This window comes from Cervus canadensis, chromosome 11, assembly GCF_019320065.1.
Source record: "Cervus canadensis isolate Bull #8, Minnesota chromosome 11, ASM1932006v1, whole genome shotgun sequence".
Classification (NCBI taxonomy): domain Eukaryota; kingdom Metazoa; phylum Chordata; class Mammalia; order Artiodactyla; family Cervidae; genus Cervus; species Cervus canadensis.
The window spans coordinates 52376513-52389083 of NC_057396.1; the positions used below are offsets into that span (position 1 = coordinate 52376513).

Sequence of the window (12571 nt, forward strand, 5' to 3'; positions counted from 1 at the left end):
GCAAAGTATATCTTGGTGGGGTTTTTCCAACAACTGGATAAAGACCTTGCTGCAGAAAATATAACAGGAATGAACCAGTCCCTAAAGCAATAATTTTTAAACTTTAAACCACAATTCTCTTTCTTCAAGTAGAATCTTAAGCAGATTGAAATAAATAACATAGAGGCAAGCTGGCCTTCCAACTCCGACCCTCTTTCTCATCTTCATGAGGCTCCAGAGGCAACCTCCATGGAGCACACATTGAAGCACTCTGCCTGACGTTTTTATCTAGCTATGGTGGCTGTTTCAACCCCAATAAAGCTCTAAGTCCATGGTTAATTACTACTGAGAGTTGGATAGTGTTCACTGAGTCTTGTGAAATTCACTTTATCCTAGAGATAATTTTCATCTCATTCTTAAAATAACCAATTACCCAGAAGTCTATAATATTTGCATACCAGGATATTTCTGAGTCATATAATTTCGAGACTGCCCCTGGACTAGGGAAAGAGTATTGTTACTTCCTTCCCAAGTCTGATAAATGGACTGAAACACGGACTCATTGCCTGTAAATTATTGTTCTCTATAGGAGCAGAGTGTAATCGCTTGAATGCTTCATGTTTATAGACTCAGAGAAGTGAAGTGACTTCTTTGATAAAAGAAGTGACTTTTTCTAGTAAAAGCCACACAGCTAATGCATTGTAGGGTGGAGACTAGAAATTGCATCTCTTGAAATTCTAGGTAGGGCTCAATTAAATGATTTTCCTCATGTTCAGAGAGCACAGCCCAGACGATTTGGAAGGAAGGGCTCAGATACAATTATAGCAGGCAGCATAGGAGTTTAAATATTTATATAGATGGGATAGGGGAAAGAATCATAGGCATGAGACTCTGTCTAAACAATATCAGGAAGCACCTAGTGCATGGGAGGATCAACTCTGACAAATACGTAGATGTCTATAGGGGCTAGGAAGTCTAGGGCCTCTTCGGTCCAGTGGTTAAGAATCCTGCTGCCAAGCAGGGTACATGGGTTTGATCCCTGCTCCAGGAAGATTCCTCATGCTGTGGGGCAACTAAGCCCAAGTACTGCAACTCCTGAGCCTGTGTGACAACTAGTGAAGCCCGAATGCCCTAGAGCCTGTGCTGCTGAGAGAGAAGCCACAGCGATGAGAGGCCCCCCACTGCAACAAGAGATAGCCCCGCCCGCCACAGCTAGAGAAAGCCCACGTGCAGCAACGAAGATGCAGCACAACCAAAAATAAATGAATAAATAACTTTGTAAAAACAAAGTTCAGACCATGCAAAGACCCTCAATTCCCAGTACAGTTTCAAGGTAGTGAATGTTTCGCTTTTCTTAATACACTGTAAATTGTTTACCCATTACTTAAATAAGAGCTCAGAAGCCCTTTGTCTGCTCATAATGTAGGTTGATCCAGAACTGGTGGTCACGACATAAAATCAAGCGGGGAATTCAAGATGCTTCCATCCCTCAGTGGGAAAATGATTGGAATCTGCAGCCCATGAATATTCACGGACTGATGGATGAGTACTTAGAAATGGGTAGGGAACCTTCTGCAAAGCTATTTGACCTTCTTGATACTTTTTCCTACTTCACGCAGACTCTGATTCCAGAGAGAAAGCCATCTCTCTCCTTTCCCACCCCAAGCTTTCTAAAACACGTCTACACCTTTATCTCAGCAGAGCTGGAGAAGATATTAAGGCAGTGCCCTTGGAAGGCTTATGCATTTTGCTCTGTCAACCGTAACATTTGAGCAAAATGAAAGTATCTACCTTTTGAACAAATATTTTAAAGGAACAAAATAAAGCAAAACTCATTCCTACGTTAAGAAATGTATCATCCCACCCAAATAAAGCAGTAATTCTTTCTCACAGTAAATCTTTGCACAGATCCATCTGAATCTGGGCTTCTTCAAGAAACTTATTTATATTATGAAAATAAGGATTTAAGGATTGACTGTTAAGATCGCTGCATGTTGTTGTGTTGTTTTAATGTTTGCTTTTGTTCTCTATGCCTGTTTTCTCATCCAGAAAAACAGAGGACAAGATTAGGTATCTTGCGTCTCTTCTAGGACTGAGCATTTTTATTCAAGTCCTCTGACATTTTTCTTCTTGCACAATGTATGGCATAGAGGTGAAAGGCTCATAGACTTTCAATCTATTGAGACCTGAGTTTGAATTCAGATTTTAACCTTTTTTTTAGCTATCTACCCTTTAGCCGGATAAACCAACATCTATGAGCTTCAAGTTTTCTCAACTGTAAAATAGGATAAGCATACTTACTTTATAGGGTGTTGAAAGGATTAAAGGCAATCTATGTAAAGATGCCTAATATGACACAAAGAAGACACTCAATAAATGAAACTGTTTATATTACTAATTTTCTAACTCTCTGCCTTTACAGTTTTGCAGTTTGGTTTTACTACCATCTTCGTTGCGGCCTTTCCTCTGGCCCCTCTTTTGGCTTTGTTAAACAATATCATTGAAATCAGGCTGGATGCATACAAATTTGTCACCCAGTGGCGGAGGCCTTTGCCAGCCCGAGCAACTGACATAGGTAAGATTCAGAAACTACATGGTTTTTCGCATTGCTAAGGCCAAGTGGTGGCTTGATCTAACTTAGCACCAAATGTGTTTCTATTGCTGGGGCTCCCTTCCAACCATAACAAAACTGTTTTCATTAACAAAAGAATGAAATGAGAGTAATTTTATTTATAACTCTTGGCTGAGAATAAGTTCTTACTGAGCATTGCTAGTTCATAAACTTGTTTGTAACTGTAAAGGATGTTATATATACCTTTCTAGGACTTATTTTTTTCATATCATTGTTTTTAAAGTTAATTTTAATCCTATCTGAAACATCACTTTTGACCAAAATCAATAGTCTGTTGATAACAATATACAATTTCAAAGCCTGCTTTGTGTATCTATGTGATGCCAGATTGGTTGACATTTTCTACTTCTTAAGAAACCAGTGATTTCCAGATCTTGACACTAAACTAGTTTTACTTTTTCATATTTTTATATCAAAAAAGTTTTTTACAAAGATAAAGGCAAAACTCATAGTGAATGCAGTTATTTTGGGGTTCACACAATGAAGTAGTACTATATTTTTATTGGTTTTAGTACTAGTCAAGTTCTATATATAGGTTTTGAAGAATCTTAAGCAGCTGTGCCATACCTCATTGTTAAAAATAAAAACCAATTCCAACAATCTTCTAATTTTCAAATCTCTGTAGATGGGGTCTTCCTCCTCTATATAGAAAGTATTCAGTAGCTGTAGTGAGATATATACCATCCTTAGAAAGTAAATAATGGACAGAGATTGGTTCTAACATGGGCTTCTCTGGTGACTCAGTAAAAATCTGTTTGCAGTGTGGGAGACCTGGGTTTGATCCTTGGGTCAGGAAGATCCTCTGGAGAAGAAAATGGCTACCCACTCCAGTATTCTTGCCTGGAGAATTCCATGGACAGAGGAACCTGGTGGGCTATAGTCTATGGGGCCCCAAAGAGTCAGAGACAACTGAGCAACTAACACTTTCACAATACTTGGTTCTACCATAGCTAAAACATCTTTTCCAAGTTAAAGGTTGGAAAACTAAACGGTTTTCTTTTTTTTTTCTTTTTATTCATTGTCTTTTATCTTTCTCTACTAGGTATCTGGTATGGAATTCTTGAAGGAATTGGTATATTGGCTGTGATCACTAATGCGTTTGTAATTGCTATAACATCTGATTACATTCCACGTTTTGTCTATGAATACAAATATGGCCCCTGTGCAACTCATTTTGAATATAGTGAAAGGTAAGGTTGAACTTTACACATTTTATGTTTGTCATTAAACAGAACTTACTGGGCAGTTTTGTTCTGTGACCATTAAGGGTAATGTTTCTGATAATTGTGTTCCTATGTTTATTAGATGAAATCAAGTGGAATAAAAAGCACAACAGTGTTTAACAGCAGATAACTTTAGAGTCTCTCTATGACTTTCTGTGTAAATTTATCACCGGCATTAAAATGGTAAAAACATTATAATGTATTTAGAAGTCAGATTTAAAACCAGGAGAGACCTTAAAAATCATCCAGTGCAATTTTCTGTCTATGAAGTGAAGTGAGATGAAAGTCGTTCAGTCTGTCCGACTCTTTGCAACCCCATGGCCTGTATAGTCCATGGAATTTTCCAGGCCAGAATACTGGAGTGGGTAGCTGTTTCCTTCTCCAGGGGATCTCCCCAGCCCAGGGATCAAACCCAGGTCTCCCACATTGCAGGCAGATTCTTTACCCTCTGAACCACAAGGGAAACCCAAGATTACTGGCGTGGGTAGCCTATCCCTTCTCCAGTGGATCTTCCCAACCCGGGAATTGAATCAGGGTCTCCAGCATTGCAGGTGGATTCTTTACCAACTGAGCTATCAGGAAATTGAGGCCCATAATAGTTAATCGGATTACTGAAGGGAATTAAACTAGTTTGTGAGGAGATGCAGAATGTAAAGAAACTGTCAGCTATATAACTAGAGATTTTTCTAAAGGAATTTACTGCTAGAGATTTTAAGGATGCAGTAAAGGATACCCTAGACCTGCCTCCTTTTTCTTTTTCGTTAAAATTTAAATCAACACTTCCAGGGTTTCTCAACCTCTGCACTATTGACACTGCAGAGCAGATAATTTTGTTTTTGAGGAGGAGGGGACATCTTAAGATGTTTAGCAGCACCCATGGCCTCTACCCAGTGGATACCAAAAACAACCTCCCTGCTCCCCAAGTTGTGACAACCACAGATGTCTCCAAACATCACAAAATGGTCACTGGGGAACAAAATTTCTCATTTTAGTAATGGAACCACTGCTTTAGGGGACATGGAATTTCCAGATCTTTCCTTCTTGAAAATGTGTGTTAGGGAAGAATGAAAGGGAGCACTGTACTTGGTGACAGAGAGAAACGGGTTTTTAGCTAGAGGGTAGGTGTGAAAGTAGTGATAGGTGATTAGTAGTCATAGGAGAAGCTGCCTCTCCTCCCTTCAAGATCAGCTCTGGGCTTGCATCTTATCTAGATACAGGACTTGTGCCCCAACAGGCCAAGTCCTGGTTAGGAAGACATCAGCTCTTAGTCCTGCTGATGAACTAACTAATTTGTCTCAGAACATTACATTGCAGTGCCTTTCTGAACACAAACAAACATTCCAATTTTTCAAAGAAAGGTAATAAAGACATGAGATTTTATTTTATATGTTAGAGTCTTGTCCAGAGATTTTTGACTTGAAGTCAAACTCCCTAGACTTAAGTATTAACTTTGCTTCTTACTAAAAGGCACATCATCAATCTGGACCTTTGTTTCAGAAATGATGTCTGAGGTAACATTTTATGAACTGTAAAACACAAAACACTAAAAAAATGGTTTTAATATTAGTAGTGAAAAACCACAAAGTCCCTTTTTTCTTAATTCAAAATGGTCTAGAAGCAGACCTTAAAGATCTGAAATAGGTAGGCACGGTTGGCAGCCCTCTTCCTCACGGCATTATTTGTTAGTGTCTTTACTGCCACCTAGTGGCAGGTGAGAATGAGCGTGGCGGGGCATCAGCTGTTTTACATTCCAGTCCTGACTTTTCACTTGGTCAGCATGTGACCCCTTCTCCACAAGCAGTGACTAGGGATGCAGAATCATTTCAAGGGGAGATGTGGTGGACTTATGCGAGGTTGAAAGCACACATTTGCAAGGGCTACCTGTATTTAATTTTCTCTGGATATTCTTAGCAGCTTAATTGGAGGACCTACATTCAGATTGGAAATTTTCCAGAGCAAGAGGGCAAAAGGACGAGGTGGCAGTGGAGAGGAGACTATTGGCAAGAGATCAGCTGAAATGATAAATTATGAGGTCTAGGATGGACACGGAGCAGAGGGAAGTCAGTGGGACCCTATAATTAACATTTGGAGGTTTAGAGTAAGATAAATGGGCACTCAAATCCAAGCTCTAACGCTATGTTCCAGGCAGATTCTCAACCTGTGGCCTGCATGTCTTCTTCAGTGTTCATGAGGTCAATACTATTTTCATAATAATACTAAGATACTATTTGGTTTTTTGTTGTTGTTGTTTTTTAAACACATTGAAGTCTGCACAGATGGTCCGAAAGCACTGGTGGATAAAAATTTTTGGTGGTTTTTTATCACTCAAAGCAGTGGCACCAAAAAATACTAGTAATGATTGTATTTCTCACTACAGTCAACATTTTTAAGATGCCAGTATGAAATTTCAGATGGTTGAATACCATTACTGACTCAATGGACATGAGTTTGAGCAAACTCCAGGAGGTAGTGAAGGACAGGGATGCCTGGCGTGCTGCAGTCCATGGGGTCACAAAGAGTTGGACATGACTTAGCAACTGAACAACAACAAAGACATTTCAAAATATCTTTGATGAAGCAGTAATAATTATTAATTGTATCAAGTCTCTACCCTTGAATAAATGTCTTCTCAATATTCTATCTGACAAAACACAAAGTGTGCATGAAGCACTTTTGATGGGAGTGTCAAAGAAGAGCTACCTGGGTGATTGTTGGAGCTGCATACCAAACCAACATTTTTTTCAACATTTGCCAGATAAAGAACAATTACCAAACAACTATGAGTATTCAGACTTGGGTATTTAGCAAACACTGTTTTTATAAAATGCACAAAACTAGCTTGTCATTTTAAGGAAAATAATCAAGAATGTTTGTTGGGCTTAAGAGTTTCCCAGTATTTTTTTTTTCTGATAAAAATCAGTGGTGATGTTAACAACTGTGCTTTTTCATGGTCTTTAGTAAAAAATAGATCAACACATGGGATATCTGCATACGCAGCGGTCCCCAGCCTTTTTGGCACCAGGGACCAGTTTTGTGGAAGACAGTTTTTCAAGACCTGGAAGGGGAGGAATGGTTTGGGATGATTCAAGTGCATTGCATTTATTGTGCACTTTATTTCCAATCGAATGCTACTGCTGATCTGACAGGTACCAGTCTGTGGCCCAGAGGTTGGTGACCCCTGATTTAGGGAAAAGAAATTCTCCAAATGGCCCCTATTTGATATCACAGAATCATGCTTGAATAAATGATGAATTCAGAGTGCAGGATAGACCTGTTATGACACAATCTATGTGAAAGTTCATTGACACCTTAAGATTCCACTTTGCAACAAAAATTTGAGAAATTACCATAGGTAGGGCTTTGGTGGAATACCAAAGAAAAATACTGACATTTATCTGAAATATTAAAACAGGCTTCCTTTTTCCAACTAGTTAATCTGTATGAGGCCAGATTTTCTACTTAACCTTCAACAAACACAATGCATTGCAACAGATTTAATGCAAGTATCCCAAGGTGACTCAAGTGGTAAAGAATCCACCTGCCAATGCAGAAGACCCAAGAGACTTGGGTTCGATCCCTGAGTCAGGAAGATCCACTGGAGGAGAAAATGACAGCCCACTCCAGTATTCTTGCCTGGGAAATCCCATGGACGGAGGAGCCTAGAGGACTACAGTCCAGGGGTCAAAAGAGTTGGACACGATGGAGCACACATGAGTATCTTGTTGCTGTTCAGTCGCTCAGTTGTGTCCAACTCTTTACGACCCCATGGACTGCAGCACGCCAAGCTTTCCTGTCCTTCACCATCTCCTGGAGCTTGCTCAAACTCATGTCCATTGAGTCAGTGATGGCATCCAACCATCTCATCTTCTGTTGTCCCCTTCTCTTCCTGCTTTCAATCTTAGCTGTCTTCTATTAAGGCAGATATTAAGGTATTTTGCAAACATGTAAATCTGTGTCATCTCTCACTCCAATTTTTTCTTTTGGAATATATATTTTTCAAATGTGTTTTTATATTATTTGAATGGATTTGATAGTTATTTATAATGAGTTAACATAAATATTTTCTAAATTTCTCTCTCAATTTCTAATGTGGTAAATATGAATTGATATGCATGCTTGCATGCTAAGTCGCTTCAGTCATGTCCAGCTCTGCAACCCCATGGACTGTAGCCTGCCAGGCTCTGCTGTCCATGGGATTCTCCAGGCAAGAACATTGGAATTGGTTGCTATGCCCTCCTCTAGGGGATCTTCCCAAACCAGGGATCGAACCGGTGTCTCTTATCATTTTCTGCATTGGCAGACGGGTTCTTTAACACTAATGCTACTTGCTTGCCCTTATGCAGATAGCTCCTTGAGATCCTCAATGCCTACTTTAAATGTAGAGTGTATCTGAAACCAGAAATTTTGAGAAATATAGTACTAAAAAAAAGTCATTTAGTTTCTGTAAATATTAGTTTTTTTAATCCACATGGTGGAAATAATAAGCTTCTAAATTTATTGTAAAAGTTAACCCTGTTTACAATTTAATATTGAACCATCAGGGTAGGGAATTTTGCCTATTTTGTTTTCTGTTGAATACCAAGTATCTAGAATTTTCTAACAAACTTTAGGTCCTCAATATATAAATTGAATAAGTTAATAAATCACAAATAAGCATTTTTATCAACTGGCTGCTTGATTATAATTATCTAAATACTGTAACATGTGTATATATGTATATTTATAAAAGTATATTTATGCAGTTTCAATGCATATGAAACAAACACAATGCCCACTGCATAGTGAACACTTAGTAAAATATAAGCCAGATGATAGGGCAAGACAGAAACTGTTGCAGGGAAATCGCAGGCAAGAGTCGGTCTCATTAAGGTATAATCACAGGTATAGTGAGTCAGGGAATAGAATCGGAGAGCTGAGTTGCTCGGAGTTTATAATTAGAATGAATGGTGTAACAGCACTTATTAAATCCCATCATTTGTAATGAAGGAGTTGGATTAGAAATTTTTTTTTTTTTATTAGTTGGAGGCTAATTACTTCACAACATTTCAGTGGGTTTTGTCATACATTGATATGAATCAGCTATAGATTTACACGTATTCCCCAAATTTATGCATCTGAGTCACGTGATGCTTTCTTTTCTTTTCAGTTGTTTAACAGGATATGTCAACAATAGCCTATCCTTCTTTGACCTGAGTGAACTTGGCTTGGGAAAATCTGGATATTGCAGGTACTTAAAAATTATAGCTGTCTTTTCTTTTTGCTTTCACCATCCATATCCTCCACTCAACATGTTAATGGACACACTGAAGTTGTCATTTTGAAGTTTTGGCAAATAAAGAGCGTTCGGGACCTTCACATCTTGATCTCTGTTCTTCCAGCTCTTTGTTTTTGTGGATTTTAGGTACCGAGACTACAGAGGTCCTCCTTGGAGTTCCAAACCCTATGAATTCACCCTACAATACTGGCATATCCTCGCTGCTAGATTGGCCTTCATTATTGTGTTTGAGGTTAGTCACAGGCTGATAAAATTACTGTAGATAAACGCTTTTCCAACTGAAACATTAATTGTCTTTTTGAACTCAGTTTCTCACTGACTTACGAAACTGGAGCTGACTGTGTCCCTGTAAAAGATTTAAATGCAACGAAACCACAGTGATGAGTACAGAAAAGCAAGGGCTGAATAATGTAAGTTAAAGAGTATTTATATCAGAAAACTAGGATAATCTGTAGGTCCACGGTGGACCCACATATTATCACACTAAGTGAAGTAAGCCAGACAGAGAAAGACAAATATATTTCACTTACTTGTGGGATCTAAAAAAGTGACACAGATAAATTTATAAAACAGAAACAAACTCACAGACATAGAAGACAAATGTATGGTTAAAGAGGGGGATAAATTAGGAGTTTGGGATTAACATATAGATATTACTACATGTCAAATAGATGACCAAAAATGACCTACTATATAACACAGAAAACTATATTCAATATTTTATAATAACCTATAAGGTAAAAGAATCTGAAAAAAATAGATGTATATGTATGTATATAACTCAATCACTTTGCTTTATACCTGAAGCTAATGGAGCATTATAAATCACCTGGACTTCAACTTAGTTATGAGCACCATAGTAACTAAATGTAAAAAGCAAAGAATGATTTTCATAATCTAACAAAAGAACCCATATTTTTTCATTGGATGGAGAGATTATCTTCTGAACAATCAACTCTAATTATAGATGATCATATGTATTTGTATAAGCAAACTTGCATAATTCAGTAATTTATGCCTGAGAACACTTTTATAAAAATTGCACAGATTTTGATAATCATAGTGATGCAATAATACTAGATTGTAGTACTGTGAAGAAATTTAAAGAAGCTACAGTATTATTGCCTTGCTTAAAATATAGCCAGCCTGATACAGTGAAGAACTTAATTAAATGCGTCAGTTACCAGCAGCCTACCATCATGGATCCATGACACCAATGATACCTTCTTTTTCTTCTCTCTTTTCATTCCCTGCTACCCACTCCCTCCATAAGCACCCACTCTGTCTTCTTCTGTGGAAGATGCTCCACATCTTTATTTGAATATGTGTTTGTTTATAAATATATGTGTGTGTGTGTGTGTATAGTATTACTTTAAGTACTATTTTTCAAAATTACTTCAATGGTATTATGTAATCATTCATTTTATCTCTTGCCATGGTACTTTTTCAAATCTAGAGAGACATCTATCCATGAGATCTGTAATTTATTTTGTCTACTTAGGATATTTCATCAAAATTAAATACCATGTGCTCCTTAGGTTAGGTACTTAGACCTACAATAATTCTTACCTCAGTGTGTCTATGATTAAGACTATTGGACAGGTTCTCTTGTAAACCATTTAGGGGTTTGTAAGGAGTGCTTTACTCAGGTGGGATTGCTTGTTTATATGCGTACTTGGTTTCATGTATGATAATACCGACAGAGTGCTCTTCAGAATTCTCCTGGATTTTCACCGGATTTTCATAGTATCTGATTTCTAATATTTCGCAGTTGTAAAAGAGTAAGGTAATATTTTGCTTTAATTTTTTCTGTTATAACCTGTTTACTAATGACACTGACCATCACTTTTAGTACTAGAAAGCCATTTAGGCTTCCTTTTGTTGTAAGTGTATTATAACTTTGATCCACTTTGGATTGTGTTTCCAGTGTATTTGTTACCAAATTTTATGATTTCCTTATCTATTTTACATATTAATCTTCACCAGTTACATACATAGCAGATACCATTTTTTGTCCACAACCTGTTAGTCTTACCTGTAAACAGATAATGTTCAATTTTGTTGTAGTCAAGCCCGTGATTTTTTTACCTTTCATGGTGTGTGCTTATTCTATATAGCTTATTTAGGGCATTTTCCTTATCTCTAATTCATAAAGGTATGCTACTACATTTTGACTATTAACTCTATAGTCTTACCTATCACATGTCTTTAAGATACCTGGAGTTCTTATAGAGTCTGAGAGAAAAAGTTATTTTTTTATTCTCCATATAGTAAAATAATTTTTGCACTGCTATTTACTGAATAATCTATTATCTATCCACTGACTTGTAAATCCATCGCTGTTATATTTCAAGTTCCTATATTGTCATGGGTATATCTCTGACCTCACTATTTTGAGTTATCACTCTGTCTGTAACTGGATCACTATAACTGGATCACTATTGCACTATATAAATGCAATATTTAAATATTTCATATCTGATAAAGCAAGTGACTTTCCATTCCTGCCACATTTGCTCTTAATTTAAAAATTATCATAGCTATTTGGAATTATTAGTCATTCATATAAACTGTTTTTCAGGTTCCTTCACATATTGAGCAAAGACTTTGGTTAGAATTATATTTGTAGAAATCAAATTTTGACTTATTTACAAAATCTGTTGTTTCATTAATGAAAGTGTAATTTATTCAAATTGTTCTATTCCTTTAACAGACTTTTAAATACTCTCTTGCTTATTTTTCCCTTTTAATTTCTGGAAAATTTACAGGTATTTTTTATTGCTGTTATAAATACTGTCTTAACCTTCTTTACATGATTTGCTTGATTTTTGCTGGAATGCTAATAGTCTTTTTAAGATGATCATACCTCCTTGTTTAAGTTCTAGTATTCTGTCTGATAAATCTGGTGAATTGTCTTTTCAGATGATAATACCAGTTGCAAATAACAACAGCTTTGCATCTTGAATTCCAAAGTTTCATTGCTTTTGTTTGCCTTACTGTATACCTGGGAACCAATAGGATGTTGAATAGCAGCAGTGTGAACAACCATGTCTTGTTTCTATCTTCAATGAACATACTTCTGATTTTTTTAAGTATATTATCTGCTGTAGGTTTTTTAAGATAAACTCTATCACTTTAAGAAAATTGTCATCTGTTACTGGTTGTGAGAGTGCCTTGATAAATGGGTATTAAAATCTAACTTTAAAAAGATTTCCTTTTTAGTATTAAGCCATCCTTGCATATCAATTTCTGAGAATCAGCTTGTAGGTTCATTTATTACCATTGTATAGAACTTGGAGATCATGGCATCTGATCCCATCACTTCATGTGGAAACAGTGACAGATTGTATTTTCTTGGGCTCCAAAATCACTGGGGATGGTGACTGCAGCCATGAAATGAAAAGACGCTTCCTTTTTGGAAGAAAAGCTATGACAAACCTGCTGCTGCTAAGTCACTTCAGT

General features: G+C 37.0%; 1 protein-coding gene across 3 annotated transcripts in view; it reads left to right on the forward strand.

Moving 5' to 3' along the window:
- ANO3 (anoctamin 3) overlaps positions 1-12571 on the forward strand; it is a 428911-nt gene that overhangs the window by 411039 nt on the left and 5301 nt on the right. For all 3 annotated transcript variants that reach the window (XM_043482413.1, XM_043482414.1, XM_043482415.1), the window contains 5 exons: positions 1406-1539; positions 2402-2554; positions 3654-3801; positions 8981-9061; positions 9236-9341. In XM_043482413.1, coding sequence (XP_043338348.1) covers positions 1406-1539; positions 2402-2554; positions 3654-3801; positions 8981-9061; positions 9236-9341 — 622 coding nt within the window. The remainder of the gene's footprint in view (positions 1-1405; positions 1540-2401; positions 2555-3653; positions 3802-8980; positions 9062-9235; positions 9342-12571) is intronic.